This window comes from Aptenodytes forsteri, unplaced genomic scaffold, assembly GCF_000699145.1.
Source record: "Aptenodytes forsteri isolate BGI_AS27 unplaced genomic scaffold, ASM69914v1 Scaffold354, whole genome shotgun sequence".
Classification (NCBI taxonomy): domain Eukaryota; kingdom Metazoa; phylum Chordata; class Aves; order Sphenisciformes; family Spheniscidae; genus Aptenodytes; species Aptenodytes forsteri.
In genome coordinates, this window is record NW_008795043.1 from 1,347,234 (window position 1) to 1,370,973 (window position 23,740).

General features: G+C 41.4%; 1 protein-coding gene across 2 annotated transcripts; it reads right to left on the reverse strand.

The window, feature by feature from the left end:
- Window positions 1–6,372: 6,372 nt before the first annotated feature.
- EXPH5 (exophilin 5) lies at window positions 6,373–21,479 on the reverse strand. 2 transcript variants are annotated; one of them, XM_019471443.1, is made up of 6 exons: window positions 20,468–20,501; window positions 20,219–20,363; window positions 15,514–15,562; window positions 13,845–13,971; window positions 8,157–11,929; window positions 6,373–7,956 (listed from the first exon to the last, which is right to left on the reverse strand). In XM_019471443.1, exons 1-6 carry the CDS (start codon window positions 20,499–20,501, stop codon window positions 6,373–6,375), a joined length of 5,712 nt encoding a protein of 1,903 aa, XP_019326988.1. The 2 variants fall into 2 exon arrangements, 1 of the variants encoding a protein (XP_019326988.1); XR_002086155.1 differs by lacking the exons at window positions 6,373–7,956; window positions 8,157–11,929; window positions 13,845–13,971; window positions 15,514–15,562; window positions 20,468–20,501 and adding an exon at window positions 21,410–21,479 and having other exon boundaries at window positions 20,334–20,363.
- Window positions 21,480–23,740: the final 2,261 nt, after the last annotated feature.

Sequence of the window (23,740 nt, forward strand, 5' to 3'; positions counted from 1 at the left end):
GCTTCGGCTGTGCTGCAAAATCACGAGTGTCCCGGATCCCGGCCTCCCCGCCGGGCTGGGGCCGTGGAGGGGAGGAGGTAGGGGGGAGGGTGCAGCGATCTCCGGGCGCCGCGATCTCCGGGCGCCGAGCGCAGTGCCAGGTTCCCAGTCTGTGCGCTTCCGGAGGGTCGGGGGAAACGCAGTAAGGGTGGTGTGAGAGCGAGCAGTGAGCCTCAGACCCACTTGTCTGCGGGCAGGCTGCTGCCTCTGATGTCCTAAGAGGTTTTCCTTCCCTTGCCTGTGGGCGCTGTGCAGGCCAAACTGAAGAGCAGATGGTCTGTGTGTGTGTCCCCCGCCTCAAACAGCACGTTACCTCTGTTTTAGGATACAATTCAGCCGGCACCTGAACAGCTGGTGTGGAATTTAAAGAGGAAAAAATCGTACTTCTCTAAAGCTTATTAATTGTTACTGCCTGTATCAGCTTATGTACAGACAGAGATTGCTGTAAAAGAAAAAAAAATATTTAAAGTTCCTCCTCGCTGTTTCTAGGATTTCCCACAGTGACTGTATTTAAAGTGAAGGACAGAGCAGGGACCCTGTTGGAATGTCCTGGCACGTTGTTCCCTGCCGCTGGGCTCACCTTCCCATCCCAGGGAGGAGGCCAAGCTCACGCCTCTCAGCCCAGCACCCCATCCCAGCATGGCTCGCTCAAGAGCTGAAGAGTGCTCTTGGGGCCTGCGGGTGAGATACTGCAGGTGCCCCTCAGCAGCACGGTAATGCTTGGTGATGGGGAAAGAGGGATCATGGTATTATTCTCTAGGAAATGTAACAACAAAGTAATTTCATGGATTTAAAATGATGGAATACAAGTAAACAGGGAAAATCTTCAATGATTTGTCTCCTAAGGTGGTTGTATCATTTTTATCAGAAGCATTTGCTGCTACTAGGAAGTATTTCAGGGTGTCGGTAGATGGGGGGGCTTACAAGGCTGTAGGAGAATTAAATCAAGCTTCTGTGCAAGCCTGGATTTTCATATGCAAAACAATGAGAGCACAAATGAATGCTGTGTGGTTTTGAATAACATGAACTTCAAGTCTCTGTGCATACAGACCATGAAAAACAGGTTCCTTGAAAGTGGAATTATCAAGTCTGGTTTCCTCCTTGCTTCTGTCTTCAGTCTTCTAAACTCCCTCACCTCAGATAACCACAGATCTCCACCGACATACCGTGTGTGATACTCCCAACAGGCAAGAGAAAACATGTATAGTGTTAATCTGGATTACGTATGTGCTTCTTGGCCAGGTAGTACATCCCTGGCTGCTGCTCCCAGCGCAGGGATCAGCAAGGGCAGCTTTCCTCTCCCTCTGCACCAGCTGGGAGCACATTTGGAGAAGAGGGTGACTGGCAGCAGTCAGTGTGGCTTGACCAAGGGCCAACCATGCCTGGCCGACCCAGTCGCCTTTGGCGATAAACTGGCTGTGCCGATGAGGGGAGAACAGGGAATGTCATTTACCTTGAATTTAGCAAAGACATCACTGTCTCCCACAACGCTCTTGTATCCAAGTTAGGATGTTACGGTCTGGATGGGGAACAACCAGATGGGTAAAAACCATCAGGATGGTTGGTTGGGCTTAGAGGGGGCTGGTTAATGGGTTGTCTCTACCTGGCAGCTGGTAACAAGGGGAGCACCGCAGGGACCTGGCCTGAGATGAGGCGATGGAGAGCTCCATCATTGGATTTGCAGATGATGCCAAACAGGGGGCTAGTCGGTATGCTTGAGGGCAGGGCTGCCATCCTGAGGGACCTGGACAGGCTGGAAGAATGGGCCATGAAATTCAACAAAAAGTCCTGCACTTGGGTGCCAGAGAGCAGCGAGGGCAGGCTGCTCCCTGGGGAGCGGGGTTGAGGAGCACAGCACCATGGTTGGCAGCAGGGCTTCACCAGGGCCCACCCCGCACCTGGCAAACAGCATCTGGGGCACCCGAGAGGCCACATCACCCAGCAGGCTTGTGGGGACAGGGCAGGGCTGAGGTCAGGCAGGGATGTAAGCTGCAGATCAGGATCAGGCCCTGTGAGGGTAACTGGGGTCAGACACAGCTCTGGGATGGCTGCAGCGTTCTGGGGACGTCAGCCTGCAGGTGGGGCTGGGCTTGGCGGCGCCCATGGCTGACCAGACAGGGCTGTGGGGAGATGGAGACCAATGTCCTACAGCATCGTGGGGGCAGGGACTGATGGCTCCAGGCTGGGCTGAAACGGTGTCCTGGGTCATGGGCAGGGTGGGGGGAGCCCTGGGGAGGGGGGGGCGTGTCAGGGCCTGTTGGTGCTCCTGGGGCCCCATCCCTAGGTAGGAGCCACCCCTGCGCTGGTACGGGCTGGGACCAGCTGCTGGGAGCAGCTCTGAGGGAACAGCCCTGGGGGTCCTGATGGGCAGTGAGTGGGACATGGGCCATCAGCGAGTCCCGGCAGCAATGACAGCCAACAGCAGCCTGGGCTGTATGAACAGGGGCAGAGCCAGTGGTCGAGGGGAGTCATTATGCCCCTCCACTCAGTACTTGTTACACCACGTCTAGACACTGCATCCGGCTTTGGGCTCCCCAATACAAGACATCAATAAACTGGATCAAATTCAGGGGATGCCACTGAGATGGTGGGGCTGGAGCACTGGCCCTGTGGGGAGAGGCTGGGGGAGCTGGACTTGTTCAGCCTGGAGCAGAGATGGCTTCGGAGAGGGGATGGACCTTACAGAACCCCTCAGTGCCCCTGGGGAGATCATTGAGGAGATGGTGCAGGGCAGAAGGACGAGAGACAACTGGCATAAGTTGAAAGAAGAGAGGCTCAGCCTGTAACACGTTTCCCCCATGAGGACAATCAGGCAGAGGCACAGGTTGCCCAGAGAGGCAACCTGTCTAGTCTCCATCCTCAGAGATTTTTCAAGCCCAACTGGATGAGGCCTTGAGCAGCCTGGCCCAACCTCAGAGCCAACCTGCTGTGAGCAGGAGGTTGGAGCAGAGACCTCCTGAGGTCCCTCCCAGCCTGAGCTACCCTGTGATGAAACCATGAGATTTCTGTCCCTTCTTTCGAATGTCACTGAGATGTTGGAAGGGTCAAAGGTCATCTGGGGACACAAGTGACGTAATGGGTGGACAGAGATCTAGACAAAAACACCACCTTAGCTCATAAACCATGTTTCCTTCTGAAAGCAGGCTTGAGGGACTGTGTCACTGAACTCAGGTACCACATATACTGGCTGTAGTAATTAAGGTTGAAAGACAGTGGTGAGTCTCACACACTGTCACACTGCACGTGGCAGCCAGGCTCCACTCAGGCCTAATTCCAGCCAAAGTGATTTTCACATGGAACTCATCACCTTGTAAAACTACTCATCAAATACTACTCTTGGCCCCTACATGGAATATCGGCTCCTCAAGGCAAGTTGTAGGCATATGGCTTGCTAAGGGGTTAACACATCTACTGTAAAGACACTACACTGATGGAAAACTATTTGTGTACTACAGACTCATCAGCTGGCAGGAAAGGAGAAGGCAGCAGTATGCGCATCGCTAAGGCGGCACATCCTTCCTCCGCACAGGGCAGGCCTGAGCCACGCGGCCGGCATGACCACTGCCTACAGCTGCGTGATGGACCAAGGCCAGGTGCCCCATTTCAAATCTATGGCATCGTTTGCCCTCAGCACCCTGGCAACAATGCTGAGATGCTGGATTTTATTTTTTTTTACATAAACTGTCTATGGCATTCACAGTAAGCGAAAAATAAACACAGTACCAATACATTTTTTCATTTGAACGCAGAATTTATTTAAAACAAATAATTTTAAATATGAAAATCCTATAGATTATGAACATTTCTAGAATATAATTTTGTCAAAGAAAAAGCTTGGAAGAGTGAAGGTGTCAAAAATCTGGCTCTGCTAAACTGAATGGAGCTGATCGCTGTTCAAAGGGTATTTCTCCCTATGTTTTCACAGTTGACTGTTTTACAGAATACCGTTATTCAGTGTAAATATTAGTTCACAGATCCTCAATAGGCTGCAGTCTTCCACAACTGATTTATGACCAAAAGCAGTTTTTACTTGCTTACATTAAATCAAGCCACCCAATTTCCTGTACATACATAGCATAGCAAATGAAAAAAATTATGCCAACAAGGTGAGAACTTAATCCAACTTCTGTTGAATGGGTAGAAAATATTTACAAATAAAAATGTTCTAAACCATCCACTTCTAGTGAAGAAAAACAGTATGACCACTTACTTCCCTTGTAAACATTTATTTTATTATTCTTTACCTTATGTAGGCTGGTATTCCCAATCTTTGGATTAACGTATTTTGCAGAAATGTACAGCAGCAGAAATTCCTCACTGATACTCAGCTGGTTTTATTGTCTTACTCTACAGAATCCTGTACGTATACAGAAAAACATAATTTCTCCTTAGAATACCACATTTTACAAGATTGCAATTATACGGTAGTCATTTCCTTCTAGCATTGCGTATGTCAGCATACGCTTATATCCTTCCAAAACAGGCATGTCGTAGAGATCAATTCTGACTATAAATACATAGTTTATGTTAGTCCTTCTATGTACAACAAAAGATGTATTACCCCAGTATGAAGTAATAATACTTATGCATCAGTACAGATTTGAACTACAGACCCACTTCTTTAACGAAGTTTACAGTATAAAAAAATGATACCAGTTACCTAATATATTTTCATCTTTTAGTTTCTTGTGGAGTAGTCAGTGATACAAGCATTGCTTGTTTTGTGTAAAATATATTATTTTAAAATACCAGTATACTGTCCTTCCAGTTACAAAAATATAATTATGTCCTACAGAAATCTTACTGAATTAAAAAGTGTATAAAAAATATGGATCATCATTTTAGACCATATGTGAAATTAGAAATAAAATAGAAGTAAATGTATAATTATTTAAAAATACTATCTTCTGGTTCAGTGAGCCACTTCTGATTCTGATTTTGCATAAAAAGAGATCAAAGCTTAGTTAGAAATTTAATGGCCAGGGACGAGTTTTGGCTACTGAGTAATACTACATTATTAGTGTGGCCAAAGAAGAGCCACTGGAAGATGTTTACAGCTGTTCAGTTCGAAGGGTAAAAAGTACCATGGTGACAGTAAGAATGGTTGAAAAGTACCGAAAAGGGACGGTAATTTAGCAAAAGGCAAAGAGCATTTCTTACTGCTTTTATTTACTTTGTATGTAAAAACCTGCCAGTCTATATGGTGCAGCCGCAACCCAGCCAAGGGCCCGCTCGGGCCACTTTGGACGGTGCTGCCCTGCAGGAGCCCAGCGGCTGCAGGTGCCTCACCCCAGGACCGGCCGAGCACAGAGGCGGCGGGAGAACTTCGGGATGTAACAAGTTGCATTGGTTATGGTTGTCTTCCCACTATTAGGACAACTTAGGATTCAACCTATGAGGTTTATATAGGAAATAAATAGGGTAAATATTTTTACATTTTGCATGGTTTAAAGTGTCGGATTATTAATCCAAATTAACCTGTTCCTAAGTCAAAGGCAGAAATCTGGCCATTCATCTCAACTGTAACCAAAGCTGCGCCGGTTATCAATCTATCTCCCATGTCTGAAAAGCAGATTTCCATGCTTGGCTGCGTTTCTTAACATCCTCAGGAATTTCGGCAAGTTTTCCAGTGCTGTGCCCTTTGCTGAGCTGTTTCCCATGCACTAGCAGCACTTCTGCACACTGCTCACTGCTCTTGCAATGCTGAGGAGAAAAATCCCGGTGTGGAATCCGCCAGAACAAACGCCACCAGGGACATTGCTGCTACACTTCCCAGGAATGCAGAAAAAGAACATTCATAGAGAATATGGGGTAAAAATTGAACAGGTTTCGTTTTGTGGGGGTGTTTGTTGGGTGGCATGGATTGGCATTATCATGCTTGATCTGGTATATGAGGAAAATTAGAGAAACAGCAATTTATCAGCAAAGTAACCTCTTGGTTTTCTGTTAAGTCTTGTAAGAAAAAGTAGCTCAAGCTAGAATTTATCCTTTCCAGCACTGTGTAGCTGGCAGGAGCCTAAGCCACTGCTTGCTGACTCAGAGGAAAGCCATCTCTGGAGTTACACTGCCCAAAGCTCCACAGTTGTTTACCTTCTATTATTTTGGAAAGGGATTTTTTAACATTCTTTTTCCCTGCTAAGAGAAACAACAATAGTGAAGCCACATATTTAATACACAAGTCAAATGCTCAGCTAACATAACATACTAACTTCTTTAAAACTAATGAAGTTGTACCAATTTATAGCAGCACAAGAACTGGCTCAAAGTATTTTACGTGTTTTTGCCTGCCCAGAAACCACCGAGCTATCGTGCCATCTTAGTACCACGGGCCCTTCATAGCTCCGATTCTTTATCTATTTCATCTAGGTAGTATTCATCATCGGTGGTGGTATCGCTGTCTGAGTCCGAATAAGCTGCTGGGTCTTCCTGATAGATATCAGTCGGCTCTCGGGGGGATGAAGCAGCCGATGACATTTTGCTCCCAGCAGAACTTGAGCTCAAAAGCTCAGCCCTGTTTATAGAAGGGGTCTCTCCATCTCTGAGAGCACCAGGGTTATTAAGAAGACAAGGCCTCCATAATCGCCCTTCTGTGAGTGACCTCTTGATATTTTCCAGGAAAGCCAGCTGTTGTTCTTTGCCAAATATACCAAATTCAACAGAAGGATACATCAAATTTCTAGTGCTGTAACATTTTTCATCATCCGATGCCCAGTTTTCATTTTCATCACAAGACAACAGCTCCGAGTAAGATTTAAATCTCTTCCCATGTATACCATCTTTTGGTAGAATATTGCTTCCCGAGGCAAAGGTCTCATGGGAATCTCGAGCACAAATACTCTCAGAAAGGTGACGCTCACGCTGACTTTTGGCATGACTCTTGCGCAACTGATAGCTATGCAAGTTAGCATTTTTTAAGCTAGCAGACTGAGAGAGATTTTTACACTGACCGAGCACTGTCTGGGAAGTCAAATTTTGCTCTGGACATAGGTCTGCCTGCAAGCAGCTATTGACATATGTGTTTGAGTTTTTGTCAGTTAAAAGTGGCAAGGGAGGACTGCAGGCACGACTGCTAGCTCTTCTTTTCTCATCATCTAGTGGGTCTGATGTAGTAGCACTGGGAGAGACGGACTGGCTTTTGCTTTCTAACCTGAGGTCAAGTGCTTGGGAATTCTTATTTCTTGTGGTTACTGTTTTATCTGGAAATAAAGTTGTAAGACTTCGCCTATTTTCCATTTTCACTGCAGTTTTTTTGGGACTGATGGCTTCTTTCTGTGTGTATGAGCTTGTAAAAGACCTCCAGTTGGTGTTATTATCAAGCAAAGAAGGATCATTCTGATTTTCAGTCTTCTTATTCTTAGCTGTTCTTGGTCTTGGTGTATTCTTATCAGGGCCCAGACTGTGATTCCGATTTTCATTGTCTGACTGCAGGAATGTCTGATGGGAATCCATTGAAATCAATGAGTCAAGGGACATGTCAACCTCTAAAGAAGTGGCACTTCCACCGTTCTGTGAAAAAATGTTACTTATGTGTGGTTTGGGGGGTAAATTTTTACTTGAAAATTTTCGACTTGTTTTGTAAACAGCTGCCAGTTTATTTTTAATTGAAGGTCTGTTTTTCCTTTTTTCTATATCTTTGACTTTGTCTCTTGTGCAGTCAGACAGAAGCTTGTTCTCATCTTCTGCACTCTGTGTTATCTTCTGATCTTGTGTAACCCTGAGGACTTCATCTTTACAGTTAATGTTCAGGCTGCCTTCACTGTGCCTCACTGATTCCTGCAAACCACTATAATCTTTACCCATCCGAGTACTCTGTGAGTTTTGCTCTTTTTTAATTTTTGAATTCTTTAATTCATCTGTATCTGTGTAAACCACTTTGTCCAGCTGAAGTAATGGATCAGCACTGGAAGCTGTGCTTACCTCAGATGCTTTGTTCTGAGACTCTGAAAGCACTTTGCTACCAGAGTTTAAATCATTTGCATTTTTTCTTGAACTGTCAGCCCTTAATTGCAGTCCACTACATTTAATATTATTATACAGAGGGGTGGTTTGGTGTAGGAATCTGTGCTAACCACTTTGTCCAGCTGAAGTAATGGATCAGCACTGGAAGCTGTGCTTACCTCAGATGCTTTGTTCTGAGACTCTGAAAGCACTTTGCTACCAGAGTTTAAATCATTTGCATTTTTTCTTGAACTGTCAGCCCTTAATTGCAGTCCACTACATTTAATATTATTATACAGAGGGGTGGTTTGGTGTAGGAAATTTACTCTCTGTTTGGCTTCGGTACTATCCCTGTACGTGTCTTCCGCGGGAGGAAGCGGCATGTCAGCACGCTCTGTGTTACTGTTCCTTCCAAGGGAACTCTTCTCTCCTGGGTGGAGGAGTACACTGTTCAGATTTTTATTGGTGTTCACTTTAGGGGGCTGACGGCAGTTTTCAGAGCTTCCCTTCTGTATAATATTTTTATTTGTTGAAGTAGAATACAAAGGATTCTCTAAATGTCTGCCTGGCTTGGGAGGGGTTGATAAAGTGGAAGTTAGCGGTGTGGCTGTTTGTAAAATTTCCTTCTTTTCTTTTAGACATATTTCTGTACTTTGGCTGCTTGAAGCATCAGAAATGGCTTTACCTGACTTAGCCACTATTGCAGTGGATTGTGGACCACCAAAAGAAATTTCTTTTGTCACCATGTCAGAAAGCACATTTTCTGCTAATGAAAGATCTGCTGAACTATCTTTCCTGTTATGTACCATACTCATTGACTTTGAAGTACATATCTTCTCAGAGCTAGGAGATAAGTGGGAATTCTCTTCTTCACTATCAGCAGCAGTTCCTAAGTTCTGAGGTGTGACCAGAGCTGAAGATACTTGGTCAGAAGAACATGAAGGCACCTCTTTTTCCAAAGTACTGGGGAAAAAAACATTTGCGAAACTCACATGACCTTCGTTTTTCTTAATTTGTATTCTTGGTGACTGAGCATTTTCTTTGGGACAAGGTACATCTGCATCCGCTGGATTATCTCTAAAGAGGTTACAAAATGTTCTTGAATGCCTCCGTGGTAATGTGTAATAAATTGAAACTAGTTCATGATACTTGACATGATCTTCATCAACACAAACTGTAAATGTGCTTGTAGTTTTATATTTCTGCAAAAAATTTCCCCTCTCCTTACAATCTGAAAACACAGAGGATTCTCTTCTGCTTAGATGTTTACATCTGTCTGTCAGTTCAACTGATGTACTACTACTTACTGAATCATTAGGACTTTTGGTTGAAGGACTGGGGTAATCTTTTTCTTTGTTACTTGTAGCAGTATTTAATGATGCTGATGTTAAAAAGGAATGTTTTGAGTCTAAACAAGACACATCTCTTTGATTAGAACAAAAGGCATCAGCTCTATGTGGAGTTTCAGACCTTAAACAATCATATGTTGTTCTACTTTCTCTAGGTAAAGAGATGGGCGTATCTGACATAATACTACCAGCAATGCTAGCTGATTTTCTAGGCAAAGTGTAATAAATAACAAGTGGGTCAGGAGATTTGAGGCTGTTTCTGCTAGGGGAGCCAGTAATGCTGCAGCTACTGGTATGTCTCAGCAAGCTGTCTTGCTTGTGAAGCCTTTCAATACAAGGTGAATTACTCCTTATTTTTCCACTTTCTTTTTCAAGACAAAAATAACTTAAACTATGCTCAGAGGTCTTGGGGTCTCCATCAAAGCTATGCGTATAAATATTTCCAGAATTTTCATTTTGTGGAGAACTAGTAGTGAGTTGTCCATTACAGTCCTTAGTAACTAAAGTGCTTGCATTTTGCAGTGTTTTCTGTGAAATCTTTTTGGTAACACCTATTCTGCTCACTGGAGCTGTTTTTCCACCTTCTGCTTGAGATTCAGTAACTGTGCAATTTACTGAAGAGCTAGTTAGTGTTCCTAAACATTTAGAATTGTCTTTATGAGAAAGTGCTTGTGGAGAGCTTTGTGAAGAGCTAGATGAACATTCAGGAGGACAGGACAACATGCCTTGACAGTCTGCTAATTTTTCAGTAGATGGAGCAGAAGCAACATTCAGCAGTGAGGAGCGTCTCTTTGGAGTAGCTTGGTTGATGGCTTCTGCACTCCGATTATCCTGTTTGATGTTCTCTCTTTTTGCTGCATAATGCAGATTATGTTCCCATTGTTTCTGACTTGGAAGAAGAGGTTTCTTCCGGCTCTCATGAGCTGGCAAAATACAGAGAGGCTGACTGAACACACTGTTGGGTGGGCAATCGTTTTCCTTCCTTTGTAAATTTCTTTTATCACCATTTGATGTATACATTTTTGCAATATCTCCTCTGGCAGTGACTTGGGTTTGTCTCTTTGATCTCATTGTGTTAAAGAGAGATGCATCGCTTTGCAACATGGCAGAAGCAGGGCTGTTAGAGGGAAAACTCTGGGTGTTGATGTAGTTTGTGTCTGCTTGTTGAGAAACTGACTGTAACGGCATGTCTTCATCTGGCAGTTTCGTACCTTCAACCTTTTCTAGTTGTGTAAAGTCTGCCTTAGTACTTCTTTGGGTAACGACGACTGAATTCCTGTTCAGTCCTATAGGTTTTGTTTGGTCCTTCGAATTAGGAAAGACGGACTCATCAGTTCTGATACTAGATGAAGAAATTGAAGAGTTACAATTTAGCCAAGGCTGACAGCCCTCGGTGAATTCTGAAAAAGTTCTGTTTGCGCTTCTTGTTACCCTTTTGATATTCATATTTTCTGGAGAATACACGTGACAATCGTTCTGCAGGCGCTGTGAACCAAACTTGGCATTCTTTGTATGTGCCCATTGCTGGTCATCTAAATTAGCCATAATCACTTCAAAGCTGGCATCAGGGGAAATAAACGCTTCGTCACTGTAGTACTGAGGAATATCAGCCCAAGAAGGATAGCTGCCTTTTTTTCCATAAGGAGAATTTTTTTGGTTTGCATACAACTTGCCATGAGAAGAAGTATTTCTACAGCAGGATCTAGAGAGATTATTTTCCGATTTGTATAATGGATAATTTTCCCAGTTATCAAAGGGCAATGGAGAAGTAGCTTTGTCAGGGCAACTAATTCTACTAAAGCAATTACTGCTTGAAATAGATCTTCTGTAGTGGTGTTTTGAGTGGTAACATGCGTATTTCTTGGTTTCTTGCAAAGAGCTAGGATATCTACTATGGTCTGTATCATGAAACTCCATCAGTGATTGGGTTCTAAACATTTTTTCTTGAGTTGATGTTTGTTCAGGAGAATCTGGCGTGTTGTTCCATACAATAGAAGATAGAGGAATTCTCTTTGGGTTCTGTCGACCAAACCTTGGTACAAAACCATTGTTGCTCTCCCTTGCCAACGGCTGTTGTAAACTAGATGCTGATAGCTGGTCAGAAGATACTGATGATGGAAATCTCCGAAGGGAACATACAGAGTAACTTCTGCCAGCTGTATCCCTGTTCATACAACTCTTGTGCCTAAATCCACTGTTCTGTGTTATGGAGGGAGGATATAAGCTACCTTCTGAAGACCGTCCGAAAGAAACGGAAGACAGCCTGCTGCTTAGCAGATGAGGATTTCCATCAACTGGATCACCGTATTTGTAATCTTGAAAGGCTGCCTGGTGCCAGTTTATATATGCGCTGTGTAATTTCCTTGGCCTGATGAAAATCTTGTGTTCATCTTTGGCTCTTATTGTTCTCAGTCCGTCTGGGAAAAATGTGCTAGGCATGTCACTCCAGTCATTTCTGTGTTGCCCCCTACTAGCACTCTGCCTCTTTGAAGTAGGGAATGCACTAGTGCATTGGATATTTGATGCACTGCTAGTAGAAACTGTCCTGTCCAACAGGTCTTGGGCTTGTTCCTGGGCCAGCTGGTCATCCAGATCATTTAGAACTGCACAGGAAAAAAAAGATACTTGGTTTTGTTTTCTTTAATAATCTTCTGACTACTTATGTTAAAAAGTTTCAGGTATTACATTAATAATCAGAACTGGTTTTGAAAGGAGTCAGCTTCTCAGCATTCAAAACCCTTCCCAAATCACACATTCTTCCTCCACAGGACCTTTCAGTGGTCACCCATTATGACTACAAGGAAAAAAATGCGCTGCTCCATGACTGATCTTAAAAATGCTCTTTATGTAAATGTTAGTCTTTATGCTATTTAAAAGAAAAACAAAACAATTTGAAGTCTGAATTCTTACTCACGCACTATATATGTGTGTGTGTGTAAACTTTCCAAATCTAGTTTGTAAGCAAAAAATCCCTGAAAAGAATTCACTAGGCAAACATGGAGCTTTCTGTGTGTTCACAAAGTACAGTTATGATGTAACTGTAAGAAAACACACAATCCTGCAAACCATCAAACAAGCATATTCAGTAGTCTGGCCTGTCCACTGTTTGTTTCATTCAGAAAAGAAGTTCTCCACTACTAGCTTATTACTTTAAAATGAGCACTGAAAATGGCATTTTCTGGATAAAAGAGGGTAATGAAATAGTTAGGAACCCGTGATTCATATATAAAATACAGCAACAAAGCTGTATTTATATATATAGACAGCCTCATGAACTGGAATTAAACACTATACAGCTCAGGTAACCAAGATATTCAGTCATAATACTAAGTGACAGGAATGTATTTAAAGTATTTTTATTGGCAAAAACAATTATGCCTTCGCTAATTGTATTCCTTTTGTATTTTGAAAATAGCACACATAAGATATAAACACAAATGGATATGGCTGTTTTGTTACAGCATTTCCAAACCCATTTAAATAGACTGACTGATCAGTCATTACAGATCTGTGCTAATAGTACAGAATCATTTAGAAAGCATTGCTAGGTATGTATAGTTGGAATAAAAGGTGATACAAAGGTACTAAAATTTTCCATTTTTCTAAGTTTCTCTTCAGCACAGAAGACTCCCGAGAGAGTCAGTTTAGAACAAGAAAAAAGATGAGTTGTTTCCGAGTCTTCCATTTGGAGGACATCAGCCAAGCTATGTACAGTTTTTCTCTGTCAGTGGGCAAGTGTGCACAGTTATGACTGACACCCAAAAGCGGTGACAGGCATGTGAGTTTCAGAAGAACCACTGTCCACCATGCAGTGCTCTCCTCTTCCAGCACTGCCGACTCACCCACTGCTTCCCGATCGTGCTTTCAATCTGTGATCTCTTGTAATTTTGGGTGGTAGAAAGTAATATTCATGGACTTTTTTTCTGCATAGATCTGAGAAAGTTTATGGAAGAACACCTCTGTACTCCCATAGGCTGGGTCTGATCTTGCCTCTCTTCCCAGCAGTGAGGAAAAAAAAAAAAGAAACCAGCAACTTTCGACTGGTGCTATAAGGGCTCCCAGAAAGCTAACTGAATGCCATAATGCCTCTTGCTTCTGTGGTCTGAGGCTTTACAATTCATAAAACCAGGCCCAGTAATTCATCATTGTCAAAATTATGCATGCAGGAAACTGGGATGAAATTCTTCTCACATAACTGTATGTCTGCATCTAAAGGATGCAGTATGGGCTCCTGTCAGAAACAGCAGAGAGAAATGTATGCTTTTAAGGTGTGATTCTTCTGAACTGGATCAGTATGAGATGAAATGCACTCTAAGAGTAACCAGTGACGCATCTTGAAGTCAATGTCAGAGTAGACATTCTGCTGTCAGACAAAGCCAGCAAAAAGTAGCCACTATGCTAGAAAGTAATGAGCCATACCTTTACAGCCTATGCTTTTGCAGAAAATTCTCTGAAACCGTTCACCACAGTCACTTCTGGTAACAATAATATCAGAACAAAGTAAGGACACACACTTACCACTGAAAAACTCCTTCTCTAGCTGTTCATTCCATTCCTGTGTACTTTTCTCCATAATTTCATTTTGGTTTGCATCAAAAGAATGACCACTTGTTTCAGTTGACATTGGGGAATTACACATTTCAGCCTGTTAAAAATTGTAGGGCAACATGATTTTAGTTCTACATTGGCTGGGTTGAAATCACGTTTCACATGTCACATTACAAATCATGTCACAAGTCACAGAGGTCAGTAAACTCTTTGTGGGTCCAGTAAATACTGTATTATTAAAACATACAACTAAGGATTGTAAAGTTGCATGCATTTTAGAGACTTTTATATATGTAATAAAGAGATTTGTTCATCTTGTCCTCATACTGTAGCATATTTTGGATACATGAGTTATAATGACCTTATATAAGGGGCATAGTATTGTATCTCTTAATTTAGTTTTTCCTAATCACTTCTTCCCTGACCAGCACATTTAAAAATTCACACACTGACCTCCCAACAGAGATTTAATAATTTAACACCACAGTCAATATTCATATTGCAAGACAGCACTTTAGGGGGCTGTGATAAATTACCTTAGCGGTGGGGCAAATGTCATCCTATTCCCCATCTGACTTTAGTTTAAGCTGGAGAGGTTCCTATCCCATCCATATTTCTCTCAGCTCACAGTCTCAGATGGCAGAAGTGCAGACAGCTGCTGAACTGCTGATTTATTTTAGCTGAGACTCTTCTTCCTTCTTTTTAATAAACACCCTTACTACTTTTTAGTTCTCAATATTCGTAATATTTTACTTGTCTAGCTATAATAGTCTATTTATAGAACAGGCAGGATTCTCTGATAAGATCTTTGTTCAGTCATATATTGATATAGATTATCCCTTTGTTTTTGAAATATGAGAGAAGGGAGGTGGCCAATTTACCCCCTCTATACCTTTGATTATATACTGTATACCTTCTTAGTCCCCTCTGTGGTTATATCACACAATTGACGAGGAGGAAAGAATGTTAGTAATACAGGGCAATAAAGTAATTAAAACAGCAAATATCATCTTTGGAGGAAATCTGTTTATTTCAACAGCATGCACTTAAATTACATCAGAAATAAATCTATTGTTTCATCCTTAAATTGAGCTTGTGCTTATAAAATGGAACATTCAGCGAAAAAATAATTTCCTACTGTCAAAATTTACATCTACACAGTAATTCTGCACGTGGAAATGTTGCAGGAGAGGTTCTACCTTACTGCCTGCCCAAGTCAGCTACTCTTTTTCACCCTTGTACAAATGAAAAGAAACAAAATAAATACACTAGATGATTATTTATTCAGTGTGAGTTTTGACCTATTTGCAGGTTGGTTACAGTTGCCAAAATAGGTGAGGGTTTTGGCCTAGGAAATTATCCATGCAATTATTCCATCATTAAAAGAGAACTGAAACCTGATCAGAACTAAACTTAGGGCTTACCTAGGAAAGCTTAGGACTCGTAAAGTTAACAGGGCAAGCTCATCCTACTGCATTCAACAGGTTCACAACACAGACATTTTACTCAGTGTTTAAAACAAGAACGGCAAGAATACTATTTAAACAGACATTATATCAACAGCCTAAACAAAGGGGACTAGTTTGTGAAAAATCTGTGGTTTAAACATTGCTGACAATAAAGTTGATAAGCTACTTACCGTTGCCATTTCTTCCACTTTCGAAGATGGGCTAGCAGAACTGTCATATCTGTAGGCAGAACGGTTTAAATGTTGGCTTTGAAAAGGAACGTTATGTAATTTTACCAGGTAGTAAATATCCAGCAGTTTCTCTTTAACAACTATTGAGAAGCATCTGAAAGACAACTGCTCTATGAAGAATCCATCCTTCCCCCCCAAAAAATCCTGCTAACAAAAAAATGCTGGGGAAATGTACCATTCAGTTTGGCCTTGTCAGCTTGCAAATGTCGCAGCTGCACAGACAAGAATGAACTCAACCTACTGGTATCTCAAATGTCTGCAACAGCCATAAAATAATTGTTTCAATCCAGCATTACGATAAGATGGTATTACTTCCTTTTGCAAACAACAATAATTTAGTAGATACTACGAATAGCCGAAGTTAACTACTTGTAAATCTGTAAGTGGTTTGCATCTGCAATTCTATTGTTTTTCTTTTCCATTTCACCCTGCTCAGACGCAGAGCTGTGCTCTGCCCCAGAGCTGTGCTCTGCCCCTGCAAAGGAGGAGAGACAGACAGCAGATCGTTTTCGGTGTGAACTTTGGAACTTGCTGCTACTCACCCGAAACAGCCTTTATTTACCAATTTTTAACACATGGTAGAAGGCCATCTGCTTTCCTAAGCTATATAGGACTGCAAGGGCTTGGCAGAGAATTGGCTAGAGCGTCTGTGAGTAATGCCGTGGTTAGAACAGGCCAAGAAGCCCTGAACATAAAAGGTATTCTGTTCCACGGGGTGACTTGCAGACATACAAATACAAAATAAACTAAAGAAACAAGAACAGAACTCGACTTCACTGAGTCTATTCGAAATTGCAGATCCTTATTTTACAACTAAGCAAACCCAGTCCCTTCAAAAGCCCTGAAGGAAATGTTGCTCAGCTTGTGCTTATCGCCAGTTCTTCCTTGTCTCAGAAACTGTTCTTTCCCAGGAATTTAATTCTTGAGAGAAAGTGAAGTAGGGAAAGACGGTTCTGCTCAGTCCTGTTTGTCTCAAAGTCTTTTTGAATGACCTTGTTTTTAGGCTCTTAAAACCTTCTTGTGCTCAGGTAGACTACTTTATTGTGCTTCAACAGCAAGTATAAACCGGCTTGTTGGCAGGTTCTTTGTGGCCCAGCCTTTCCTCCTGAAGTGCTTTGTCATTTGTTTGCAATGTGCTTGCAGGCAGGGAAGAACAGTTGAAAGGTGCAATTTGTTTTTGCTTCTGTAATTGTGAACTGTAAAACCAGGATTCCTCTCTGACATGGGGTCCAACTGAAACCAAAGGAAACAAGCCTGTTGACCTCAGTGGGCTTAGGATCCGGCCAGACAATCTGAATCCAAAATTCCTAATTTTTCCTGGTAGCACTGAATAGGAACGGCCATTAATGCAGTGGGTTACTGCTCCCTGTGAACGAAGTTTACAGAACCAGGACTCAGAGTTGTATGTAGCTCTTCCTTTAAACTAAAATGATGTTGAGTAAGTTTTAATGCTTCTACAACAAATTAAGAATGAAACTTATGTTTCAGGGTTTTTACAATGATTTCCTGCAAACCAAGTTCCATGAAATCCTGTGGCTTAGCGAGTTACCTTAATTTTAATCATATGCATAACAAAAATGTAAGCACTTTGTTAGAAGCTCTCTTCTTCAGCTTTACCGTGCAAAGGTGCTCTACAGTTCTCCTCACTCGGTGCTGTGCTTGCTGTTGCATTAATTGCTCCTTGCAATGAAGCTATATGAAGTAGACATGTTAGTTAGAAATGTCTTCTGATAGTCTAGGCAAAAATTAAATTTTCATTTGCACCTCTGGCACTATTCTAAATTCCTCCATGTCTTTGTTGTCACTGTTCTTTCAGAAATAATTGGTTGTTGCATCCTGCTTTATTTTCCTCCCTGCCAACTTATACAGACAAGGTTATTTTAATCTTTTCCTTATGCCAATCCTTCCACTTCTCAAACTGCCTCATTATTTTTTCTGAACTCTCTTAAGTTTTTCAGCATTTCAAAATTGAAGTTTTGCTTACTTCCAAGGAAATATTGCTTAATTTTAGGAAAAAGTAATTCAGTTTCTTTTTTTGGTTAAGGATATTGAGCAATGTTTACATTATTTCGCACACACATGCACGCGCACATACACACATACTTGTAAACATTATCTATCATTCATAAACAGAAAAGAAGTGAAATTACTGCTTAAATTCAGAAATATTTGCTATCAGAAAAATACTATTCACTGTGGAAAACAAGAAGTTATATTTTATACTTTTTCACTTATATACATATGTATCTTTTTTATGACAACCGAATGTAAGATTAAGAGTAAAAGATGACTCTACTTACTACTATCACTACTGGTAACAAGAATATAAATCCATGAATTAAAATCTGCTGCGAATTAGTATTTTCACTGAGGCACCTGTCTTCCCCAGGCCACCTCCGAGTTGTCTAATGTCAGAGCGTAATCCGTTTTCTTCTATACTGCTCTTATCAGTACTACATAAGAAGCCAGCTAAGCAACAAACACATAACTCAAATATGCTGAAAACACAATTAAACAGCATTTCTTCTCCAGTATGAATTTCACTTACATATTAGAAAAGAATAAGGATGAACTCAAGAACACCAAACACCTTTGAACCAAAAGTGATCAAACATTTCACTACCTTCAGACTACAGTTACAAACCTTTTATTAGCATCTTCTGTATCTCCACATAAGCATACTCTTTTTTGCAGCATCCATAATTTATTCTCACAGCAAAACACCACCGCAGCCGATGAAACTGTCTCTCCAGTACAGAAAGGACCCTCTAAACAGCCATTAGTATTTAGCTATTTAAAAGCTTCTGCCAGTTAGGCTTACTTACAGGATTTACAGTGCTGCCTCCTATTGTATTTCCCTAGCTCTCCAAAATAACTCTACCTGGCGAGAGGCAGATTATTTCAGTGCTTTGTCTATGCATAAAGCAAACCACATGCCACGGCAACACCTAGAAGAGGGTGGGGGAAGTTTTCGACAGAGAGGCGTGACTAGAAAATGTAGCAATCAGCTCAGTTACACGTCAGGATCGACTTGTTTATTTTTCAAGCTGCGCTCGGTAAGAAATCAAAGGCATCTGAGCCTGAGATATGACAGATTTTCTGTGGAAAAGCCAGATGAACACATATTAGAAAAGCTGATGCAATGAGTAGGCATGGTTTATTTTTTTGCCTTCTTAAATTAAGAAATCATTTCAATGCTTAGATTCTATAGCAAAGCCTAGACCTTCACTTTTGCATTGGCTACCTTACCGTGGGCTAGGATAAAGCACCCTTGAAATCTGATTCTGTTACCCAAGTGCCCCTTTATTCTACAGGAAGTAGAAGTATTCTGCAGTCCGATGTTGGTATGTCCCAGCATAAGGGGCATTATCATGTCACACGAAAGAGGAGGGAGCAGATGACATGTATGGAGCAGTGTTAAAACTTTGCAAATTTTTTTTCTATGTTGCTATGTAGGAGAATTGTTACCAGTAAACATCCACAAAGCTAACCTCACGGCCTCTATTCAAACCACTCCTTAAATCTACTTCTGCTTTGATACAAACACTCCACAATGGCAAACTGCTGTGCTACAAAACCTACCTATCAGACTAATCAACCTTTCTTTAGAGGCTTGCATTCCCTGTCATTGTTTATTATAGCTGTTCCTTGTCTTAGCGTCTTGCCACCTAGGAGCCGCAGGCATGGACCAGAATACCAGCCTGAGACTCACAGAGTGAAAATCAGCTCTTTGTGCCAAAGATCTTGCAGCTTCATACTTAGATTTCACAGCACAATGCACCTTTACCTATGATTGCCAGTCCCAAGCATTACCGTAAGATGCACATAAAAATAATAATATTCCACTCAGGTGTCGCTGACATACAGGACCATACAGGACAAACGTTAGCAGAGAACAGTCAGCCTAAGTAGCCGGAGCGTAGCCCCCCCCCCCCCAGTTCCCTCTGAACAGCAGCTTTAACCCTGTGGATGGCAAGGGAGAAGGATGCTCTTCAAACAGCAGCTCCAGCGCTGCATATGAGACCATCTGAATGCTCTTCAAACAGCAGCTCCAGCGCTGCATATGAGACCATCTTTGGTTCAGATCCAGTTGAAACCAAAGCCCTGACGAAGTACAGAAGAGAAAAGCACTGGAGAGCCGCCCTGTTTGCCTGGCTAGAGCTAAAGCTGCAGGCCTGCCTCTAAGCTGCCTCTGGGCTAGAAATGGTGGGAACTGATGCAGCAGAGCTGCCTGGGGCTGGTACTCTCCGCCATGGCCTGGGAAAGCTACACTTCCCTGTTATATTACAGCCATAGGGCACCAGATCCCCATGTGCCTTATATCTTGTCCTTCTGAGAGAGAATTTAATAAGATGCAGCCACTGCTAAGTCTAGGGGCTTTCATACACTTAAAGCCTTTGTGCAAAACCTGAGCAAAACAGATTTAGCCAAGAGACTTTACCTATTACTTGCACTTAGTCCCCATTCTTTTAACACAGAAGAGAGAACCTCTCATTACATGACCAAGTAAAATCCCAATCTTCCCAGGGAGGTGAAAAGCAAGAGACTGGAAAAATAATTTTAACAAAGTTTTCTAAGCAAACACAGAATAATTCATAGACTTTTTTTAAAGCTGGAAATAATGTATGTTCTGATTATAGCTCACCGTGGTTGCTTCTGAGTCTGTTTTTTCCTTGATTTTCTAAAGGAGAAAAGCCAAGCAAAAGGTGATCTGAACCCCAGAAAGGAAGCTGAAGTGTTCTTTTGTGCTTGAGGATTTGTGCGGGATGACATTTTTAATTCTTTATGATCTAAAAATATTATAAAAATTTCATTTGTTTCAAGTTCTTACTACATACAGTACTAAAGTATACATAAAAAGTTATGTCTTCATAAACAATTTTCTTTTGCTTACCTTTTATGCCAAGAAAATCCAGTTTTATTGACATTTTGGGACAGACTATATGACATGCTGGTTTATAATGACTAACTAGAAGACTAAGAGAATGATAAACAGGTCTAAAGTCTCAAAAAGTATTATTGGTTTTGGGTGACGCACGTGAGATAAATGAGGCTGATTTTCAATCATTTGAAAACCAGAACCATTTTAAAATATAGGCAAATTAGACATTTGAAAATTGAGGCATCCACAATTATTAGTCACTTTCTTTTCGCCTTTCTAAGAAATATGACAACCCTGAATATACAATGGTTTAATAGACTGTAATGTAACTACATAACAGTAATACAGACTAGGGTGTCTTCTGTATCATACAATTCTTTATGATGGGATTCCCATGGCCACTGGAGTACATTTTTTCTGCTACAAACTGCATATCAGAACTGTATTTTAAATGCAAGATATCACAAATTATTTCTCTGGGAAGGTCATGATTTGATTTCTTCAAGCGGAACATAAAGCCAGTCTGCCTGTAAAAGCAGCTGGCAATCAGTGTGAAGGAGAGGATGAGTATTGCTCACAGATTAGGGAAAGAAACTACAGGGTCTGCTATTAAAACATGCCACAGGAAACTGGAGGACATAAGGAAGCAAGGCTTCACTCAGGAAAAAGGCACTGCATCTTTTTTTTTTTTCCATTTAAAACATCACATGCCTGAAACAATACAACAGCCTGAAAACAGCTTATCCAATGACCATAGGAGAAAGCAAAACCAGAAATGAGAGCAAAGTGTCACTGATAACAAAGCAAGGGGCAGCACTTTGGACCTAGTCCAAAATGAAGTGAATAATTCATGTCATGTGATGTAAATCCTGTGTGTAATACATGGCTTTCACTTCAGTGACAATCACTGTGTATTACAAAATGCTGCATCCTTTACCCCTTTCAGAGCCTAACCTCTTGGTGGCATTGTTTGACTTGACAATGAAGGTGACATCAGGAGAGTCCTAATAGCACTCTGCCGTAGCCAGGATGGTCTAGGGATGTAGACAGAGCAAGGCTTGTGGGTAGAAGTAGTACCTTTTATTAAACCAACTTATACAGTTGGAAATATCAGACAAGCCTCTGAGGCACACAACCCCTTCTTCAGATCTGAAATAGAAACAGCAGCTTTCAAAGTTAAATACCAGAGAACAATTACACAGAGTTTAGTTAGCTAATGCATCAATTAGATCATCTCTGAAAGAGAAAAATAGTAGATAGCTCTGGACTAGAGGGGATGTTGGGGAAAAATGTCAGGAAAGACAGAGATCTGTTCTGTGTAGGTCTGTAGTTTCAGGAACATTTTTAGGGTTTCACTTTTCTTTTCAAATACATGACTGCTTCCAGTTGCTATGAAGCACAAATAGGAAGAGCTCAATGAAAAACATGCAGAAATGTGAATGGAATAAAAGCATAGAGTATGCATGAAAACTATCTGGATGGAAGATGAAAAAGACAGTACAGAATGCCATGCTTGGTATAGAGACACCATGTTTCTTGTGCATGTTCATTTTGGATGGGCAACAGAACCTGTGAAATGAGATCTCCAGAATTTGCTTCCTGGTCAGCCCAGCTTTCCAGGCTTTGTTGCCTGCCCTGATAATCAGCACTGGCATGCCTTTAGCCCAGTGTTACCAGGAAAAGATTTCCACTGGTACAGTCAAACCTCTCTCACCCAAACCCAGATTACCTACTTATTCCAAATGTCATTTAGGTGCTTCTAGTTTCTTTAAGAAAACTATGTAAAACTGAAACAGTTTTTGTACAAAGTAAACATTACTGCTTTGATTGGGAAACCACCACTGTATTTACTATAATTACAGCAAGTTCGTCTTGATTAAGAAAGGAATTTATTACAGTGAGGACAATCAGTCACTGGAACAACCTCCCCGGGGACGTGGTGGAGTCCCCATCACTGGAGGTTTACAAGATGCAACTGGACAGGGTGCTAGATAATCTCATCCAGGCTCCCTTTCCTACAAAACGTTGGACCAGATGATCTTCCGATGTCTTTCCAACCTGGGCTGTTCTGTGATTCTAACTATGGGATAAGAATATCAGGGATTTTCTGTTGTGACTCCCAGCTGTGCTTTTAACAGAATCTCCTTAAAGAAACATAGTCATTTTGAAAATGTATCTTTGGTAAAACTTTGACATGAGAAGAAACTCAATGCAATTTCAGAAACTCCTTAGCTATTACACCCTGAAATGCTCTAAGACATTGGTTTGGTGACCATTATCATATACATAAGGAAATGGAAAAATGCAACTCACTGGTGTTTTTGCTCTTCCTTAGCTGATGCTCTAATGGTGGTTTTAGCATTCTATTGACATCCATGTAATTCCGAAATTTTTTTCTTTGTATTTCTTCAAACCATTCTCCAGTCACTCCCTGCAGCCCTGTTTCAGACTTCTTTCTCTTCAGAAGTTTGCTAGAAAGGAAAAAATAAAAGATAAAAATTTTAAGCCATTGTAGATATTACAGACACATCATCACGAACTCTCCCTGTTGTTCATTTAAGTATTTACAGTATATTTCTACATATAATGACTTTTTAAAAGATACAATGGGACATGATACATTCACAGCAGTCACATAAAAGTTTTAGTGACAGCAGAATTCTCCAGCTTAACAATGAGATTATGTGACCAGGTTAACTGGACGACTCATATGCTTGCATTATTCTCTGCCTCGAAGAAATGCATCCTTCTTCCTTGCAAAAATGAGGTAATAATTCATAAGCATTATAAAACTAATTGAAAGTAAGATTAAGTTCAGCTAATAACTGAATCAGAATAAATAATACTCTAACAAAGCAATTCTTGAAATATTTATTCACTCATTTAAGCAGAAGCAATAACGAGATTATTCTGATTTTCAAAAGGGAGCTCACTGAGGCCCTGACAGTGAGGTGCCCACCACACATTTTCTATATGAAGGAGAATAATAAATTGTGTATTCAGCTAATAGGTATTCATGCAACATGTTCGACGAGTTGATTACATTTTCCTCTTTCCTTGCTGCATAGCGATTCTGCCTGTGTTTAATAAGTATGGAAGCAACTAATAATGAATATGAACGTTCTGCCTCGCAGAGGCGAAGCCTGAACGAACTACACACACATGGCTGCAACTGAAGAAGCTGTTTAGTAGCAAGTTCAGGTTTTAGACCAAGAGGTCACAGGAATGAGTTGTTTATCTGGACGTAAAAGAACAAGGTACAGCTGCAAAGGAGCCAGAATAGTG